This window comes from Perca fluviatilis, chromosome 5 (genome assembly GCF_010015445.1).
Source record: "Perca fluviatilis chromosome 5, GENO_Pfluv_1.0, whole genome shotgun sequence".
NCBI lineage: Eukaryota > Metazoa > Chordata > Actinopteri > Perciformes > Percidae > Perca > Perca fluviatilis.
Window position 1 is genome coordinate 23,109,372 of NC_053116.1, and position 21,915 is coordinate 23,131,286.

The 21,915-nt window shown below is 39.5% G+C and overlaps 1 protein-coding gene across 1 annotated transcript; it reads left to right on the forward strand.

The window, feature by feature from the left end:
- Positions 1-558: 558 nt before the first annotated feature.
- On the forward strand, positions 559-17,541 carry gnai3 (guanine nucleotide binding protein (G protein), alpha inhibiting activity polypeptide 3). Its single transcript, XM_039799733.1, has 9 exons — positions 559-1,136; positions 8,392-8,434; positions 8,954-9,095; positions 9,210-9,367; positions 12,601-12,729; positions 13,870-13,999; positions 14,380-14,533; positions 15,405-15,612; positions 16,820-17,541. Exons 1-8 carry the CDS (start codon positions 1,019-1,021, stop codon positions 15,593-15,595), a joined length of 1,065 nt encoding a protein of 354 aa, XP_039655667.1. The 5' UTR covers positions 559-1,018; the 3' UTR covers positions 15,596-15,612; positions 16,820-17,541.
- Positions 17,542-21,915: the final 4,374 nt, after the last annotated feature.

Sequence of the window (21,915 nt, forward strand, 5' to 3'; positions counted from 1 at the left end):
ACATGAAATCCAATTAGCTGGTCTTCTGTTCATATCGCTACATGTTTGATGGACTCAAAGTTGCCACTAGATCCAATAGAACTTCTATAGTAAGGCGACCAGGGACAAAAAAAACTTTTAAATCAAGACAAAAGATTGAAACTGAACCTGACATCTTGTACCGAAGAAGTACGTCGTTTGTTGTCATTAGCAATGAAGAGCAGATTGGATAGAGCTATAAAATCTACACCTGCAGGTCAGCTATAGATCCACTGGAGGCGCTCTCACTCCACATAAAGCTCCTGCTACACTCTGCTGACTGTAAATGAATGTAAACTGCAGAGAAAACCTGCACGTGTGTGTTCAGCTTGTTTGAAACTACACGACATCACAGTTCCCGAAGGCTTGTAAGGAACATATTGATTTGTATCCGAGTCTTAGCAACATGTAAGCTACATAGGCAGAATGAGCATATGTAGTAATTTAGAGGCGACTACATTTCCCATCAGCCTCGGGGGCCGCATCAATTTTCCTTTTTCAGTGCCGTTTTCTTGGTTTGCAGCTGGATCAGCTGGATGAATGCGCGACTGCGCAGCAGCAATAGTCTTGAGGGAAAATCTGCTGATTTTTATTGAGAATTTTTCTTTAAAAAGACAACATCATACATAAAAATACAAATATCTACTTAAAGTAATTAGATTTCTGGTTTTCTATATTTTTTTTTTGTATGTTCTTCTGTGAGTCTAAACTTCGGACGATTTGGATAAAAATATTTTAAAGCATCTGTTCGGGGAGTATTTTCGCTTAACACCCCGTATTTGATCACCTGTAGCCTACAGGCAGCAGTGTGTGGACTGAATCAGTGTCAGCATCAGACTTCAGTTGGACAGACGAGACTCCGGTGCCAACGCCTTTTCTGCCTCTCTCTCGGCTGGGAAACTTTACACCGACCCAAGGGCTCGTTTTGACGGCGTTTCCCTTCGACTCATGAGCTGCTGAAACTATAATCCGACACTAAAGAAGTAGTTTGAGAGTGAAAATGGGCTGCACGATCAGCGCCGAGGACAAAGCTGCGGTGGAGAGGAGTAAAATGATTGATAAAAACCTGCGGGAAGACAGAGAGAAATCCTCCAGAGAAGTGAAACTGCTTCTGCTCGGTATGAACTATGCTACTGTTTCTCTTTTATTTTTTTTATGCATGCAATCAGTTTAATCACCATGAATGTTTGGCTACTTTTCGCTATTACACTACAGTATTTAGTTTATGACTCTATACACTCCTCCTTCTGTTGGTTTAATGCAGCTGTGGCTCATCATGTCTCCACTGACAGAACTTGTAAAAGTAAACCGGATGCTGGTGGTGAGAGGGAAACTACTGTACTGTACTTTTAGCTTTTCTAGAGTTGTTGAAAAGTGCTCAGAGGATACTACGGTATGTTTGACTTGTCACAAAGCACGTTGTAACTCATGGAGGCCTGTTTTACTTCAGTGCCTACAAACAAAACGTTACAGCTGCAGGGGAATGCTGACAATGCTCACAGTTTAAGGAGCTAAGCACTAAGAAATTAGAATGCTTAACTATTGGAGCTGGACATTATTCTAGTAGTTTTAATTTCTTTAGTTGTTCCACATCATTTTGGTGTCTAAGATAATTAAACAAAACAATTTCTGAGTCAGATTTGTCCCATAATGACTTCTGAAATAGTTGAGCTTTACATTATCACAAGTTCAATGTGACGAGCAATAACTTAACTTGTGCTTTTTTCTTGCTGTATCTCTACACTGTATAATTCGTATAGAGATTAGATAGATTATTAGATATAGATTTCGTATTAACCTTACAAGTACTTGAATAGCCTATTAAACATTTGGTCCATAAAAGATTGCTTCATTTGTCCAACAACCGTTCAAAACTTAAAAAAATATTCAGTTTACCATACCATCACATAAGAAAAGCATCAAATCCTCACAATAAAGAAGATGGAACTGGCTAATGTTTGAAATTTTTGCTAGAAAATCACTCAAATGATGAATTGATATATCAAAATCATTGCCAATTAATTTTCTATTGATCGACTAATGGATTCATCAACTCAGCTAAATCTGTAGTAATTTAACTCTTTTAGAAATAGTTAGACATTAGATAAAATATTGGGCTGTTACATTTAACTTCAGGTCGTCTCACTGGAGCAAAACTTCAGTTGCGTGATATTGGTGAATTACAGGTTCAGTGTCATGACTTTTTCAACACTGTGTACGGATCACACTGTGTATGGATTTCCGTCACAATATCACATCTGGTCAGAGGAACTGCTGTTTGACAGACAGCTGTGTATTCTAAAAAAGTCGACATTCCATGAGACTATACTTCCTTTCCATCCTCTTTTCGTTGTAGCGAACCCTATTTTCACATCCAGCAGATCTGAGGAACATTAACCTTTATTTGCAGTTGTGTTTATGGCAAACTGTTGTTAGTCCAGTATTCACTCTCTTGTAGCTCTGTTTTGTTCTCCAACATCTCCAGGTAGAGGTATCTGGCTATTAAGCTGCTAAATGCTCCTCTAAGTTCACCAGTTAGTCGCTAACTTTGTCTGCTGGTGTACAGTGGTTGTTGTACACTAAAAGGCTCAGTAGAGCTTAGGGGAAATGCAGAGTTTGGTGATACTTCTCTGTGGGTCCTTCACATCACTTCAAGTGAGCCCTTTCATATACACATAGTCATTTTATTCATTGTTTATATAAAGATATTGATTAGATGATTGAGCACCTTTGTGGAATGTTTTGATGTAAAATTAAAAAACAAATGGTAAATTCTTACCCACTCGTCAAATGAAACTGAATTACAAAAAGTATAAAAAGGTTGAACATACAGCATCAGCCAGTTGTTGCCTCCAAAATGTTTTGCACTGTAAATAGGTGTGCACTACACAAGCTGATTGCACTGATGCAATTCTTGTGCAACACTCTTAACCTTGTTTTTGAGACTTTTTTTTTTCCTCATGAAATGTTGTGCAAGACATGGAACAATTCATGTCAAACGAATGATATGATGAAAAATCTGTGCTATTGAAATGCTGTAGTTTGGTGAAGAGATGGGTGACTGACCAGAACCTTATGTGGAGTCCTCACTTGTTACCAGAATAAATGTACAAAGTATTTAATGAAATGGATGATTCATTGTTCAAAAGGATGAGTGCAGATGCAGTTATTAAATTAGTCATTGAAATTAAATAATCACTACATTAATTTATGCAGCAGGACTTCCTGAAGACATACATAATGCACTGATTACATATGATGCCCACGGAGTGCTGTGTCTCAACAAGATATGTCATTTTATTGACATTTTATTGATTATATTATTGTGAAAAATCTCCTGATGACACACTTGTTTCTTCGCAGTGGATGGTGTTTATTACCCCTAAACTCATGTTATTAGAAATATCAGTCATGGGATTTCAAACCAACAAATCAGTTGAAGATATTAAAGCAGACATATCATGCTAATTTTCAGGTTCATATATGTATTTAGTGTTTCTACACGATCATTTTTACATGCTTTAATGTTAAAAAACACATTATTTCTCTTATACTGTCTGTCTGAATATACCTGTATTCACCCTTTGTCTTTAAGCCCCTCTCCTCAAAAGCCTAGTCTGCTCTGATTGGCTTGTGAGAAAAATATGGTGCACCTTTGCAAAGGTAGTTCTCAAGCCATGGGGGGAAATACTCAGATATAGGGCGGTATATTCTATTGAGCCTGCATGTGAGAAAGGAAGGGAAGCCAAATCTGAATGACTTGTTGAATCCCATGTTTCCTGATCTAGGCAGCCCACAAACAAATTACTTGGTTGTCTTATTTCTCAGTTTGTGGGTTGTTAGGCACTCCAGATACTGAAATGTATGTGCACAAGCTCTGAAAAAGTAAGTGTTTCATGATATATCACCTTCAAACATAGTAAGGGTAGTATCTGTGATTTGTTCTGGAGGGCCAAGAACTAAGTGTTAGGTAAGTCCCTGAACTTTTTTAGATCAGACTAGGGGCAGTGGTGGCCTAAAGGTTAAAGAAGCAAGCTTGGGACTGGGAGGTTGCTGGATAAAATCTGGGTGGGGAAAGCAAAAGAGCAGTGCTTGTCATTACCACCACTGAGGTGCCCCCTGAGCAAGCTCAGGCATATCAGACTGTGATTGTCCTGGGCATGCTTCCAGGTTTGAATGTGTAACTGTGTGAATGTAACAGGTCGTCGTTGCAAATGAGAATTTGTTCTCAATCGACTTAAGCTTATTGAGAGGGGGACCCCTAATTAATTAATCGCCAAAAAGCATTCTCTCCGTCACTTGCTATGGTACATTCAAGAACAGATGAAGACAGAGAGACTGGAGAAAAGTCACATTTCACACTCACATTTCAAGCATCAGCGATGTAACTTTCAGAATGAACACTTTTGTTACCAGAAACCTGTTCATAAATTGCTAGCTGTTAGCAAATGACATTTATACTTTAGCATTGCTAGTGAACTATGTCATGGCAGATGTGTATTGCACAGGACCCAAGGAAGCGCATTGTCAAGTTTGAAGTTGTTCGGATGAGCGCTTCTCGAGAAAGCTGCAAGCAGCAATACCAGAGGCCAAGCAATTGAACCGTTCCAAACAGGCCACGTTTTGAATGGGCACTGCACTAGTTTTTACTAAGAAAGGCAGTTGTCCTTTTATGTTTGTAGTGAATTTTCTTGCACATTGATCTAAAAGATATGGCAGAACAAAGCCATACCAGTAAATCTGCTTCCTACCATTTAAGAGTAACTTATACCCACAACTGTGAGGCGATTTTTATCAAACTGTTTCCACTGTTTTGTTGATAGATTACAGCCTGATTGCGTCGTTTTGTTGCATGGAAGACAAGTTATTTTAGGTAGTTGAGCCCTGAGGGGGAATGACTAGTTTAATGTTGGATCACTTTGTCGAGGATACCGACGAATCCCACCAGCCAGCAGCTAACTGAGCTGTGAGGATTAACTTCAAACCAATATGTGTGGTGTTGCCGATGCAGGCTAAAATCTCATTGTATGGACACATTCATTTTAAAGTTCTGACCACAGAGTTGAGGGGAAGCTATTTTTCCAGGCAGTGCCCTCCACTCCCTGTCTGTGCTGGAACAAGAGAGTTATAGGAGAAAAAAAAAAGATGAGTTTGGCTGCTGCTCTTTGTACAAAACCACAAAGCTGGAGAGCCAACTCAGCCATCCAATGAGAATGGTCTCCTGTTTGACCACGAACAGTAATTCATATAACAATCTGCATTTTCAGATTCTTGTTAAATGAGGCTTGGTTTGGAGTCTGACTCCTGCATGGGTTTGGACGACTCAGTGATCTGTGTAAAGTTGGTTTGTGAACTGGCTGGAAGCCATGGCTGATGATCAGCCAAAAAATGCCATGAATAGAAGAATTGGTGACGGAGGGAAGGGATCAACACAAATTGTCCTCCCCGTCTGTGTGAGCGGGAGTAAATCTCTTTTGCTGGTGACAGCTTTACTAAAGAATTTGTGGATTTAATTCTTGTTGGACGGCCATCTGAACATGAATCTACTAGAAGACTCCTCGACAAAATTAATCTGCTAAGGATTCCTAACTAGCAGTAGGTGTTTCGCCACCTTATAGGGAAAAAAACAATATTAAGACAATGTAAATCCTTATTTCATCACAGGTTCAGACTTGTTCCTGGCTGCTTTTAAAAAAGAAGCAGGTATCCATATTTCAAATTCCAGTGCCAGAAAACTCCTTCATCCTGCAGTTGCTGATAATTATTGTGGTTATATTAAGCAAAAGGGGCTTCACTACCAGTGTAAACTCACCCCAGATGTTTATGGAAATAATTTCTCACTGGTTGTGTGAGTTTGACATCTAATGTTTCATGTGCACACATGTTTTCATGCCTCTTTCATTAAATTCAGCTATGAAAATAGCTGATGTATGGCACAGAGGCAAAGCACTGAATCGCCTCCACAGAGTGACTTGGTCGTGTAATATAACCATCGATCTGTTGGGGGGGCTATATTTGGCACAGCCAATCAATCATGCTGCCAATTTGCCCCAGAGGCCATCTTTGGTACTGCAGTCAACAGTATATATGAAACAAACCAGAAAATGGTTAGCTTAGCTTAGCATGAAGACTGGAAACATGGGGAAACTGCTAGCCTGGCTCTATCCAAAGTTAACTGGTGTGCCTGCCTGTCCCAGCGGAAGTGTAACTGCACCACGACTGCTTTTGGCTCGCCATTAATATTATATTGCAGTGAATGTTGTCTCCGTGGCGTTTTGAAAAGTGTAACGACACTTGCAACTGCTTAACCAGCATTGCCATGACTTACTGTGACTTTATCAAACTGCAGAGTCAATATAGTTTTGATCCGTCTGCACCCCAGCTCTGCGTGTGTCGGAGCCCTGCTCTCTGTCAACATGCAGAGAGGACAGATAAGCTCGCCCCTACAGGCTCTCAGGTCCCAAAATTTGGCACCGTTTGATTTTTCTTGAATCGGTAGTACCGACATAATCGGTACCCAAAAAAGTATCAATTTTGGTACCCAACCCTACCGGTTAGACTATATGCTTGGCTATTTCTTGGTCAAACTTCCTGGTGGCTTTTATGTGCTTTTCTATTTTTTAGGGTTTTGGACTGCTGGGCTGAAAAAAAATATATATTTCATCACCTTTAGCTTTAGGAAATACAGACATTTTTCACATTTGATGAACCAGGATTAATCGAGAAAATAATATCAGATTGTTGATAATGAAAATAATTGTTAGTTGCAGCCATAGGCGGACTGGCAATCTGGCAGTTCTGGCAAATGCCAGAAGGCCGATGCACTCTTGGGCCGATTTGGGCCGCTGGAAAAAAGAAGAAAAAATGCGGCAACACGGGTGTTTCACACTAGTTTGACAAAAATATGCAAGATGGCTGCAGCTTGGAGCCTCCCGTCCGGTCATCGGGTTTCTACTTTTTAAATAAAAGAAAAACATACTCCGGTATAAAACATACTCCGGTGTTTTGGGTGTTTAAGTATGTAATAATATGTTTTAAATATGCAAGCATTTCCATTCTATTCTAAGATGGTGGCATGGTAGTTTATTTGAAGGTTTTATGAATTGCTCCAGTGTGTGTTATTTAAATATGAAAGCCTGTAAATGTGTCTCATGCTGCATGGTGCCATAATCTCACATTAGCCTGGTTTTTGTAATTATAAAGCAAATAATGTCCCCGTCTGAAATTAGGCCGATAAGGGACGAAATTGCCAGGGCCGAATTTTTGTCCCAGTCTGCCCCTGGTTGCAGCCCTACATCTACTGTATGATTCCAGTTAGTGAGAGATCACATCCATGTCACTGTTGTAGTGACTCCTAATGGTTGTTGTAGCCATCTTCACAGAAGGGCTAGGATGGTGTGAACCTTCCCTGTCCATTATCATTAAAGAGGTTGCTTTGCTTCTGTTAAAGGGGAATACGAGATCATGAAAATAATTTTCCTATTCAATAAAGAAACCTTCTGTGCTGGTTGACAACACTGCATGTTGTGATGATGCTGTTATGCAAATATACTGTACAGTGGGTCAGAGAACAAGTTGCTGTTTGTTTTGTTTAGATTGCAGACAGACTTTTTAATCATATGTGATTTTTTTTTTCCAGTTTTTATGGCCGCTCTGCTCTCTAATGCCCAGATAAGCATAATATCTGGGATTGTCTTTCCAGTGGAAAAACACTAGCTCAGCCAGGAGCGTGACAACTGTTTCCTGTTTGGCTGATTGTTGTAGAAATACTGTAAAGGTTCCTCATGTGTACATTATTGTCCCAGTCATCATTATCACAATGGCCTTTATTGTAATTGAGGCTTTGATATCAACTGTGCCAGTCATCAGTTCAACATTTGTCACAGATGGACAATATTGTGAAAGCTCTCACTTCCTTATGAGGTGCCCCAGCTCATCACACTATTCATTATTTCCCATGATGCTCGTTCCCATGATCAGCGCCAGCCTGTGGTATACACATTTCATGATAAGCAGATAGCATCTGATGTGACACTGGCATCTGTGTCTTTCTATGGCTGATGACAAATAGCAAAGCAGAATTAATGCACCCATACACCCAAACCGCTGACTTGTGCATCAGATCGCTGCAGCATGCAAAGGAGAACTTCATGACAGTATACATTCCCTCAGGCCCCAGTCAAACACCTGCTACTAAAATTGATCTCAAGCGTGCTTTTTCTTGTTTGTTTTTTTACACAAACATACTGTACACTGCATTATTAAATGAGATCAGATTAAGTTCATCCGCTATGAAAAGCTGGTTGGATCCATCGTCCATATGAGAGGTATTTTAGTTGCTGCTCTCGTATAACTACTGTCCCTTTTTTTCAGGTGCTGGGGAATCTGGGAAAAGCACAATAGTAAAGCAGATGAAGTAAGTTGCAGCTTGTAACACAGTCCTGATAACCCTGCACATGATATTATATCAAACTCCTACATCCTGTTAGAAACCTTGATGCTATTTTTGTATTACGTTGACAAAAGACAGTCCCTCATTCCCACTTTTAGCTGCAGCCTTGTTGTCAGAGGTTAATAAGGTGGGGAGAGCTGTGGCTAGAAACAGGGTTAATCTTTGTGAAAATACTGTGGAGGCAACGTGGGACCCTATTTCACTCCGCTTAGGCAGTGTAGGAAGCTTCCTTTTGCATAACATGTTAAACAATGGCCACAGAGGCCAGCCGTAGCCTGGCAGGACCTGAATAGGCTCCCCCAGTTCCCACATTAGGCATGCTGCATGCTCACCAAAGCTCAAATTCCAGCACTAATGACAGTGTTGCATGAAATGTTTGAAATCTGTAATCTGTTAACATTTGTTAAAGCCATTGTTCACACTGTCAAATATTTATATGGACTCTAAGAAATTCTAACAGTTTGTATTTTGTTTATTTGTCAGAATTATTCATGAAGATGGCTACTCAGAAGAGGAGTGCAAGCAGTACAAAGTGGTGGTGTACAGCAACACCATCCAGTCCATCATGGCCATCATCAGGGCGATGGGCCGGTTAAAGATAGATTTTGGGGAACCTGCACGGGCAGTAAGTTAACTACATTCAATAAACATGACTTTTAAAGAGCCACATCCGCATTTGTGATATAAATTACCACAGGAACAAGTTTACAATGACAGAAATTATTGTCTTCATTGATAGGACGACGCCCGCCAGCTGTTTGTCCTGGCGAGCTCGGCGGAGGAAGGGGTAATGTCGGCAGAGCTGACCGGCGTGATTCAGAGACTGTGGAGGGATGGCGGAGTTCAGACCTGCTTTGATCGATCACGAGAGTATCAGCTCAACGACTCTGCTGCATAGTGAGGACTCTGTTCACTTCTCTACATACAGACTCACCAAGGGCCAGCTACAAGCTTATTACATGTCAAATTACAGATGCCTGCACTGTGGTTCAGGGAAAATAATCTGCAAAACAAATGGTTTCTCAAATAATTTAGTCTTGCAGTCAGTCTTCATAGAAGAATAGAATAGAATTCCTATTGTCATTGCACACACATAAAGACAGCACATCATATCACGCTCTGAAAACCACGCCCACCGGAGGGGAAAACAATCGGCGCCACAATGTGCAACTAAGGGCTGAAATGCTGAAACAAAGTGCCTGTAGCTAGCTAAAAACATCAGATTTTTTTAGCAACGTACAGTATGTCTACCTGAGAGGACAAGTTAGCTGTTAATAAGCTAATGTTAGCTATGTACTAGCAAGCTAATGCTAAATAGCTTTCTGATTTATCCACATTCCACTATAACAAGAGCTGCATACTGTCAAAATGCTTTAGCTTAACCTACAGAAATATATTTAGTCTAAAACTGACTTGTGGATATTTGACTTAGTAACAAAATGCTTCCTACACACGTAACGTTGGGCATAATGTTAGGTCAGTGTCAGGATCCCACAGTCTGCAGCAGCTTATAAAAACTTAGTTATGGGTTCTTTACCATGTTAGTGCATCCCACCACACGGCAGCTTTTTGTTGTTTGCTGGCAGATGGAATTGACAAGGAGGCAACTTCGGAGAATTGTTTTCCCCTCCGGTGGGGGCGGGACTTAAATGTGCTCTGTCTCCATAGCAATCCTGACGGTGCTTTCACACACATCAAACATTAATAACAAATAGAGAAAAATACAAATATATATTATAGAAAAAAATATGAATTTGCTGTGACTTCTTAAAAACAGTAAAATGGCTGAGATATTGCACATTTGCTGAGTTGTGGCCCTATATACAAGTAATATGGTTGGGAATAAATAGGTACAAAGAAATACACAAAGGTGCAGTTGGAATGTAAACATCTGTGCAGTGTTCTATACAATGCAGCTGTAACTGTAAGTATTGTATTGCTGATGGTCAATGTAGACAGTCGGTGTCAGTGTTTGTCAGTGTTCAGTTCTTTATGGCTGTGGGAAAAAAGCTGTTTTTAGTCTGTCCGGGATTTAATGGACCTGAAGCGTCTAACAGAAGGTAGGAGGTCAAACAGATGGTGTCCATAGTGGGATGGGTCTTTTAGTATGTTGGTAGTCTATGTCAATGGCGTTTCATTTACGGGGTAGTTCCGGTTTCGCCGGATGTCCCTCATTTTCGGCCGGATGTCTCTCACCTTCCGCTTTCTATGTGTTGGAATTCTAAACTCCGGTGGATTTGTGAGGACTATGGTTAACTGCTCCTCAGATCTCTGCAGGATAAATCCAGACAGCTAGCTAGACTATCTGTCCAATCTGAGTCTTCTGTTGCACGACTAAAACAACTTTTGAACGAGCACATGTTCCACCAAAACAAGTTCCTTCCCAAGGCTATTTTGCTGTGTCTGCCCAAGACGATTGTGATTGGTTTAAAGAAATGCCAGTAAACCAGAGCACATTTTTCTTTTATCCAGTAATGTTGTGTGGAGGGACCAGACCTTCCTCAGCGCTGTGGTGAAAGGTCTGGCAATGCAAGACTATTATGTTGGCTGTTTTACTGAGGCAGCTAAGGCTGAAAACTTGACTTAATCCTACAGCAGAAAGGATTAGTTGATTAATCAATCAGTCAATCGGCAGAAATATAATCAACATCTTCTCTATTGTGATGATTGGCTCTTTTCTTTATTTTATGTGATAATAAACTGAATATATTTAGGTTTGCGACTTCGGACAAAACAAGAAATTTGATGACATCACATCGGCCTTAGGAAATTATAGTTTTTTTTCACATCATCTTACATTTTATAGACCAAACAATGAATCTAATTGTTGAGGAAAATAAATTTAAAAACTAATCTTCAATTTGCAGTCTTACCTGATTCCAAATCAATTTCCAATGAATCAAGTGTAATTTTCTTGATATTACTCAACTTATTGACACTTTACGAAAATTCCAGATGGAAGTGAAACTGCTTCAACAATTTATAGGGAAGTTAGAAATTGGTTCATCCCTCTCCTACTCTTAAACTTGCGAAGGCATTTCTCGTAATCTTGTTTCTCTCTTCATAAGAAGGTGGACAAGTTTGACTCCGTAGTTTTCCTTCCTCATGTCTGTAACATTTCCACTGGAACAAAAAGGGAGGCAAGATGTGTCTTGTTCTCCATGGTCTTGTGTCAGCTTGTCGTACAGCTGATTGCATTCCTGAAAAAGGAGAAACTTGAAGGACAATATGATGGGAAAATGTTTCTGTCAACTTGCAGCTGTTTATATATTACTTCACTTGACAAAATAGTTTCAGTTTATAATGATAGTCAGCCACTGGATACAACTATCTGATGAAGAAAATAAAGTATGAGCTAAATATAGTCAAGTCTTGTATTATCTTGACATGGATAAAGGCCAATGTTTCCTGTTGCTGTAGCGTTTATATCACACTCTCCTTGAAAGAAAGTTGCTCAAGGACACTTTGTTTATTTTGAAAACAGCCTGTCATGGTGCACTTTGTCCACACTGCGAGTCAAGAGGAACCAGGGTAGTTAGTCTGTTTTTACTCAACCCACAAGGAGCCAGTGTTTATCAAGCACCAAAATATGAGCCCATATTTAGTATGGAGTCCTCAGACATCTGTCTGCAGAGCAAACCCTCCACTTCACCAGACATAAGTGTCCGAAAAACAGTTTGTCGCTTTGCATTGTGTCTTTTTTTGATAAAAAAAAAGCCCTCGATAAACTAATATTCCTACGTGGTGTCCGTTTTTATGAAACACATATTGGGAGATGCCTGTATTACAGATACCGCTACAGTAAATTTGTACTGTGATGTGTGTATTGTCTCAGGGATCATCTTCATATACCAGTGAAAAAATGTAATGTCTGCGACACTGCTTTAAACTCCCATATTTAATGCAAAGGCAACGTTTCGACCCTGCTGGGTCTTCTTCAGGCAAAAAGACCCAGCAGGGTCGAAACGTTGCCTTTGCATTAAATATGGGAGTTTAACACATTACATTTTTTCACTGGAGTAGGTTTAATTTGTCCTGCACTTGCCAGAAGGTGGGATGTGCACACAATTGTCACAATTGTCACAATTGTCATGAATCATCTTCATATACCCATGTCTTCTGTCTCTCAGCTACCTGAATGACCTGGACAGGATCTGTCAGCCAGACTACATCCCGTCTCAGCAGGATGTGCTACGCACTCGTGTAAAGACCACTGGCATCGTGGAAACTCACTTCACCTTCAAAGATCTCTACTTCAAGTTAGTGTTGCTGTAATTTATGTGCTCATGATGGGCACTGGCCTCAGGTGGGCTGCTTGTGCCATAAAAATAACTTATTACGCTTAACGAGCAGTCAGGGCCTGAGCTTGTTTCAGTCATTTACTGTTCTTATTAACTAAACACAGGGATTCCCAACCTGGGGGCCTGGACCCTCCTAGACAGATTATATCCGGGGCAGGAAACATTGAACAACTAAATTCTGCTGTACAAAATTATGTTTATTTTTTGGACTGCAGTCTTTAAAATAATCTCTGAAATACTGAATAGTTTTACCTCTTCATATGCAAATTGTAATAATGGGTCACAAGAAAAAAAAGGCTGGGGGTCATTTTATTTTATGAGTGTGATGTTGTTTTTCTTTCTTTCCATTATCTAACAGCGGATGATCATCGCTGTCAGAAAAAATTAAAACACTTGCACATGTATTACATTTTGCAGTATCTCACCGTTATTTATACTGTATACTAGATCTATATCCATGCTGGTTATACTCTAGCTGTCTGTGTTTATCATGTTGTCATAATGCTCCCTCATCATATTGATTAATTTTGTAGTTATTTTAAGAGTGATGCACCCAGTCACAGATGATTTTTCTTTTTTAGAAACTGCATATTGAAGTGCCGATTTTCGAGTCTCTTTTATAACTCGCAAATGCTGCTGACTGGCATTCATCCTAATACGACCCACCTTTGTAGAAGTAAATGTGATTACATCTCTTCAGTCCTTTTACATTATTTCATTATCTAGCTCATGTACTTATACATATTGGTGAAACATTTACTGTAATAGCCTCTCTGGCCTGTCTTTGTAACCCCATAAAAAACGCTCTGGAAATGTGCAATCACTGAATTGGTGTTGAAGCACACAGAGGTATTTAATATATGTGTCAGTTAAACAGCTCTGTGCAGATTCAATTTGCCTCTGAGGGCCTCAGGTGGAGGCAGCAGACACAGGCACGTGTGTGTATGTGTGCTCTTGCCCTGGATTTACTAGGACACTCATCTTCATAAAACACTGGAATTAAAATGGTATTACAATTCAAATAAGCACATATTCAATGTGTGTGTGTGTGTGTGTGTGTGTGTGTGTGTGTGTGTGTGTGTGCGCGTGCGCGTGCAGGATGTTTGATGTTGGGGGTCAGCGCTCGGAGAGGAAGAAGTGGATCCATTGTTTTGAGGGAGTCACATCTATCATTTTCTGCGTAGCGCTCAGTGACTACGACCTCGTCTTGGCTGAGGATGAGGAGATGGTAAGTGATGGGTGCAAAATTATGTTCTATTGAAATGTCCTATTAAGTAATGACAGTGTGACAGTAAGCCGGGTTTTATAGCTTGTAAGTGCTGGCAAAGACACAACAGTACTTCTTCCATTAAGATTCAGCCACTAAAAGTCATGTAAAATATGTTTTTATTAGTCTGTATCTTTTACCATGCTTTTGGTACACATGCTATTTCATTTATGTGCCACACATAGGCTTTGTTTCAGGTCGGAGTAGACATCAAGCATAACCGGCACTATAACAGTTGAAACCAAAATGGTCATCATTCATTTTTATTATTCACACCTGTGTTAAAATGTCTTCTGTGAAAACGGCCTATTATGGTAAGTTCATATCGGCTCTTTCCGCAGAACCGGATGCATGAGAGCATGAAGCTTTTCGACTCCATCTGCAACAACAAGTGGTTCACGCTCACCTCCATCATCCTCTTCCTCAACAAGAAGGACTTGTTTGAAGAGAAGATCAATAGGAGTCCACTCACTATCTGCTACCCCGATTACCCTGGTGAGACAAATCTGTGTATTAGCAACTTAGTGAAGTTTTAATGTGACATTATTATACAGTGTGTCATCGCTCTTGTGTTTCTAATGTGTGTCTAGTGTTTTGATGAATGGAAACCTTTATTTATCTATTTTATGTATCTAAGCATTAACTATCTGGAAATGCGTGATTGTGCTCTGGATTAATTTGACCTTACTAAGAGAATAAAGCACATTGGATCTCATACTGATTCTGCAGCAAAAGCCAGTTTTGAGGTTGCAGTGTGTGTTAAATAAGCTTTGAATATAAAAGATGTGCATGTTTGATCTAGTCACATTTTTACCAATCAGACAAAGGCTCTGTGTTTAACTGTTAAGCTGTTTTATCGCAAGTGAACGTCATCACTACACCAGCATATTAAGTTTAACTAAATCGTTCACTGTAGCCCATTTTACTTGTCAGTTTTGTTCACCCAGGTCATTCTAATGTCAATGATGGTTTTTGACAGTTATATCTATTTATAGTTCTCTTAACACAAGAGTTTGTGTCACGGTTCATAATTTTTAACTTCTTAATTGTGAGCATCACTAAAGGCGTTTTCTACAGAGCAGTCACACAATTTAACAGCCGCTTGCAGAATACATTTCCTGAATAATAATAAGTGCCCTTGTTTGTTTTTTTCCACTTTTAAACAAAAAACAAGCTCAAAGCACCATGTAAAAGGTGACAACTGACAAGCAGCTCACTGGCAGTAAACCACAGCTGGTCACAGATTAATGGCATCTTTGTTTCGCTTTGGTGTGTTTAACCCATATTGTTGAAAATAAGATGAGCTATTTTCCAGAGATCATACAGGATTGCTCCATGTAAATTATAAACAACCTTTTTACTGCAGGTGGGCACTCATACGACGAGACTGCAGCCTATATCCAGTGCCAGTTTGAAGACTTAAACAAACGAAAGGACACCAAGGAGATCTACACCCACTTCACCTGTGCCACAGACACCAAGAATGTGCAGTTTGTGTTTGACGCTGTCACCGACATCATCATCAAGATCAACCTGACGGAGATCGGGCTCTACTAAAGCTTCAGGCCCTGTTGGTCAGCACAATGACTTTAACCTGCACCACTGATTATGCAGAATGATGCAGACATGATGTTGTTGTCAAAGCCAACAGTTTTTAGATTGTTGCATCACCGCAGAGACAATAGTCAAGTCTCTTCTGTGACTTTGCTCATGTGTCGGCCTGTCAGGTCCAGAGTTAAATAGCTTCATAACTATAACTATAGTCATACTATACAGAATTGCAATGAAATTTGGCTAAGACACATCCATCCTAATTACTTTGGTCATCACCTGAGTTTTTATATAGTGCCGCTAACATGTATCAAATTCATGACAGCATACATGCTATTGACAGAATATGTCAACCTCAGCCTTCATACTGAATAAACTGGGCCCATAAAAGAAGTCAGAAAAATACAACATGAACAGTAATGTGAACCGACAAGGCTGGCCAAACTGTTGAAACACATGCGGGTCAGACTCCATCCAAAACATAAAAGTACACTGACATCAAAGACCAGCATTGTTTTAACATTTTTAAACTCTACACATTACTAAATTAGGCTAAAAAAAGTGCTAAAAAAAAACTAAGGTTAAAGTTAAATATAACAAACGGTTTGGCTTTTTACTGTTGCTGTTACTGTTGTGCATAAAAGCTGACTATAAATGAACATGACCTTAGTCAAATGAAGTTTGAGAAGGGTTAAGTTAAGAAAGAGATGTATGTGGATGTAAAAATGCTAACATGCTTAACACAATGCTAACAGAGCTAACAGAAAATTGAATTCTAAAATTGAAGTAATAAAGTATACATTATTATTATAAATAAGGCAGAGATACGTATTTTGTGTGTGCATGTAAAAATGCTGACAATGCTAAACATTATGCTTTAAAACACCAAACATGCATTTGATAAATGTAACCGTCAGAACATCGGCATGTTTCACATCTGTTACCATGCTAACTTTGTGCATTTTAGCATAATAACATTAGCACTCAACTCAAAGTAGAGAGGCTAAAAAGTATAGCTTACACTGAAGTTGTTCCCATCTGACATTTGTATATATAGCTAGTATAAATAGATGTTTTCCATCCAACTATTTTTTTCTGGTGTGTAAAGAGCCAAAAAACAAATTTATTATTACCAAGCAGCTTATGAGTGAAGATGTAAATGACATGTTTAGGGGCATTATATTCATATTCAATATTAATTCATTAATGTTTTTTTCATTTACTTTGCAGGTGTCTGGAGCAGAATCAGGACTTCTGGGCAGGTATGTCTTGTCTGCAGAGGGTGAATTGGAACGTAGGTGTTACTAAGGACTGAGCTGGTGGCCACACAGCATGTCGGACCTAAATTCCACAATTTGGGAACTTGATACTACAATTGCTTTTGTCTTAATATATGTTATGATGCAGAGCATACTGGGAGGAAGTGATAAGTGTGGGAGGCTTGTGAAATGATCACTGTGAGATCTGTGGAGTCCTGTCATATTTAAGACCTTTGCATCATTCGTGGGCTGGCAAGAAAAGCCCCTCTGATGTCTCTGACACATTTATACTTTGTCTGTAATATGTACAAGGACCAAAACAAATCCATCACTGCATTTCACAGATTCACATCTGATATGTAAATTCTGTTCACTTTTTTCTGTTGCATCTTCTCTTAGCCTCTCTTAGTCTGTATCACATCATTTTTATTGGAATAATTGCATTTTATTTTAATTTTTCAGTTGCAATGGTATAGTATTTCCACTTCTGGATGTGTGAATGCAATAACTTATGTATGGAGAGAAGGGTTTTTTGTGAGCAGTTTTGATGTATATAACGTAAACTTTTGGGTCGGGGATTAGTTAGCAAGAGTGTACTCAGTAGCAACACGGCTGTCTACATAGTTAAAGTGATGGTTCGGAGTAATTCACCCTAGGGTCCTTTGCACCATGACCTCGAGCCAAACCTGGTTCTAAAATATATGAGTTAAGATAGTACGTTTGAATAGCTTAAGCGTGAGCTAATTGACTCACGTTTAGGTTCTTCTTTAAATGACCCCCCTAATAATGCCCAAATGAATACCAAAGGTCTACACTCAGTATATATAGGTTATGCTCTCATAAAACGATGGATTGGAAAGTTTGTAAGTACACCAGAAGTTTATGTAAATAACACTTGCCTGCTGGCTTCTGCTCTCTGCTGTTGTTGCTGCTGCAGTAAGACGAGTGCTTAGGGACATCTACAAATTACAACACCGAAAAGAGATGCAACAAAAATATTGTTTAATTTAACTTATTTTTTAAAGTAAGTGCTGTAATATAACTAGCAGGAGACAAGTAATAATTGAGGTAAGTTTGGAGACATTACCATATATAATCATTAAATTAATACATATTTTTGTTGTATCTCTTTTCGGTGTAGTAATTTATAGACGGCCCTAAGCACTTGTCTAACTGCAGGCAGCAGCAGCAGCAACAGAGAGCAGAAGAGAGCAGGCAAGTGTTCTCAAACTTCTGGTGTACTTACAAACTTTCCAATCCATCGTTTTATGAGAGCATAACCTATATATACTAGTGTAGACCTTTGGTATAATTTCGGGCATTATTAGAGCGGTCATTTAAGAGATACAAACGTGGGTCCATTAGCCCCGCGCTAAGCTACTCAGCGGCTAACGCTACTCTACGCTAACTCGCCCAGTGTTAGACCCAGGTGAAAAAAGCTTCTGGGGGGGTGTTTGGCTCGAGGTCATGGTGCAAAGGACCATAGGGTAAATTACTCCGAACCATCACTTTAATTATTAACTAGACAACATTGTATTGAACAATATTTTTATACATGAGACACATCACTGCAACTCAATTTGTAAAGGGAGATCTTGATTTCCCTGTGAGTTTTTTAATAGTTTTAGAGTTTGAATATGACTAATATTATTCAATAAGTGGAGGTCAATATAGAATATCCTTTTTTTTCAAGGTACATTTTTTAATCCTATGGATATCAGTGAAGATATATAAACACATTAAACATAAAGTGGGATATTTTGTAATAGCCAGAGGCTGTTTTTTTTTCATTGGCTGAAGCCATCACATAATACTACTACTACTACGACTACTAACAATAATAATAATAATAATAATAATAATAATAATAATAATAATAATAATAATAATAATAATAATAATGATAGGAAGTCTGTTACTGATATACAGAGTACTGTAGTGGAGTACAGTTTGGGTTGCATCAGTTACTTCCTGCACAGAGAAAACATCCCTGAAGGTTCAAGTCTAGCTTTCTGTACATTGCTGAAGTTGTATTGTTTTTTTTAACATTAAATGATGGCACAAAGTTGTCTTCCCTTCCTTACACCATAATCTTACCACAGGCAACACAAATTAGATGTTATCCACTCTGAAGATTTGTAGTCCTACTTAAACCTTGCAGGGAAAGAGGTCATGCAAATTGGAAACACTATTTTGAGACTTTGACGCATATGTATGCTATGTTTGTTCCGACTGCTGCACAAACCACAACTCACCAATATGTCCTTATTGTCCTACCTTGTATGTTGTCTTTGTAGTATAACACTCAGGATACAGGAAATGTATTAATGACGTGAGTTATTATCAGAACATAGATTCAAACTGTTATCAATCAAGTCAACATGAGAGCATGAATGGACAGATCCAGCACATTCATATTTTTAAGCCAAAAATCCCCAATTTGTGCATGTTCAGTTTAAAAGATGAGGCTAATGATATTCCATATTTTTCTTTTTCTCAACAAATCCCATTAAAAAAAGACCAACCCCAGTGTGGTAGTCCTTCTCTCAAAACTTTCTGACTTTCTCTTCTGCCGCACTCGGCCCCCAATTCCATTTCAATCAGAAGAGACTTCATAATATGTTGAAATGAGTATTGGGCGATTAGACTCCATCGCAACGTTAAATTATAAGGGGTAGAGATGCCGTGGATATATAGGAATGTCCGATAGTTCCTATTAAAGACATAAATCTTCAAAACAAGTCACAAATGTATAGTATATTTTTTTTAAAGCCTGAGAAATTTACTAAATCAGTTAGGTACTGTAGTTCTGAGCAAATGTTAACCAGAGACTATTTTCAGCTGTGGATTAGTACATGTTTGGTGTGCTAGTGAGTGTTTACATCTGCAGGACGAAGAATGTGAAATCAAAATCAAAAACTACAATAGCAATTGATGCGTATTTAATAGTTTTTAAACAATAATGGAGGTTTATGGCTCAGAGGAATAATCGTTGGATAAATTATTTGTTGGTTTTGGTCTTTTCATGGGATTGTTAATAACATCAGACTCATCCTTTAAGGTCTGACATGTTTCTCCATCTGTTTTAGTAGACTCTGTGCTTGAGAGTTTCAAAATGTAATTTCTGGCTAAAATGCCTCAGCAGGGGCGGCCTCTAGCTCACCCAGTAAGAGCGTTCGCCCCATGTAGGCTGACTCCTGCAGTGGCGCAGGTTTCGAATCCAACCTGCTGCCCTTTGCTGCGTGTCATCCCCCATCTCTCTCCCCCTTTCATATCTATCCACTTTCAAAAAATAAAGGGAAAAGCCCCCAACAAACAATCTTAAAAAATAAAATGCCTCAGCAGTACATGTTTTCCTGTCAGGGAAGTCTTGTTTTGCCAGACCTTCCTCCACAGACCTAGTCCACACAGCACTCTGGGATAGGAGAAACACACACCATCTGAAACTCAACCTTGACAAGACTGAGCTCCTTTTCCTTCCAGGGAAGGGCTCTCCTGAGACCTGACTATAACAATTGACAACTCTGTGGTAGTCCCCACCCAGACTGCTAGAAACCTGGGTGTGACACTTAACAACCAACTCTCCTTCACTGCCAACATTGCTGCAACTACCCGATCATGTAGATACATGCTGCATAACATCAGAAGGATATGTCACCTTCTAATGCAGAAGGCGGCAGGTTGTGGTTCAGGCTCTAGTCATCTCACGTCTTGACTCCCGCAACTCCCTCCTGGGTGGCCTGCCTGCATGTGCCATCCAGCCCCTGCAGCTCATTCAGAACGCAGCAGCTCGACTTGTCTTCAACCTCCCCAAGTTCTCTCACATTACACCGCTCTCTTCACTGGTTACCAATTGCTGCCCGCATCCGCTTCAAGACACTAGTACTTGCATACAGGGCCACAAAAGGATCAGCCCCAGCGTACATCCAGGACATGGTCAAACCCTATACCCCAACCCGCCCACTCCGTTTTGCATGAGCCAACCTGCTTACTGCCACCTCACAGCGAGGGACAACTAATCACTCAACGAAATGGTGGAATGAGCTCCCTATTGACATCAGGTTGGCTGAAAGCCGAAAGCCTATACATCTTCCGCCGAAGGCTAAAAACACATCTCTTCTGACTACACCTCGGATAAACATAAAAAAATAATAATAATAATAATTGGAAGTCGCTTTGGATAAAAGCATCAGCTAAATGGCATGTAATGTAATGTAATGTCATGAGAAAAACGTGGTCTGGTTTATTTAAAACGGCGCCTCTGCAAAATAGCCTCTGGAAAGAACTTGTTTTGGTGGAGCATTTGCTCGTTCAAAAATGTATTTAGTCGTGCAACAGAAAACTCCAATTGGACAGATAGTCTAGCTAGCTGTCTGGATTTACCCTGCAGAGATCTGAGGAGCAGTTAACCATAGTCCTTATAAATCCACCGTAGCTTAGAACGTCAACACAAAGAAAGCGGAAGGTAATGGACCGGAGCAATCCCCTAAATGAATCATCGTCGATATGGACTATAGTCAGGGTTATACTGCATCTTTTTTCGCAGTTAAAATTTTGATGGACAGATGGAAATACTAATGAACCACACTGGGAAGAAGCTTGATAGATTGAATGAATTCTGCACTACTGGAGTTTGACTGCAAAACAAAGTACCAAAACTAAGAACATGCAACATTAAATATGGGACCAAAAAAGGGTCTATTGTTCATTCAAATCTAGCAATGATAGTTCCTCTTGTCATCTCCAAACACTGATTACACTCTATTTTGTTCTTTCTTGCTGTCAAATTTTATGAATCTGTTACTGCACAATCTTGTCACAGTGAATGTCAATGTGCAGATTAATTACCGCTTTAATTTGTTTTGCTCTCTCAATAGGTTTTTTGTTAATGAACTTCCATATGCTGCCATCTCCCCTCTGACTAGAACATGGTATAATAGCGGCATTGTCCCCCAAAAGTAACAGCCTGTTCCTTCAGTGTTGACAGCCCTGTTGTTCCTCTTAATTCGATATACATTATTCAGTGATTGACAGTGTGATTCTGCAGCAAAGAAATAGAGACACAGG

Coding starts and splice junctions, on each gene's coding strand:
- gnai3 (XM_039799733.1), top strand. CDS start 1,019: ATGGGCTGCACGATCAGCGCCGAGGACAAAGCTGCGGTGGAGAGGAGT. Junction 1,137..8,391: donor AGTGAAACTGCTTCTGCTCG/GTATGAACTATG, acceptor CCTTTTTTTCAG/GTGCTGGGGAATCTGGGAAA. Junction 12,730..13,869: donor TTCAAAGATCTCTACTTCAA/GTTAGTGTTGCT, acceptor GTGCGCGTGCAG/GATGTTTGATGTTGGGGGTC.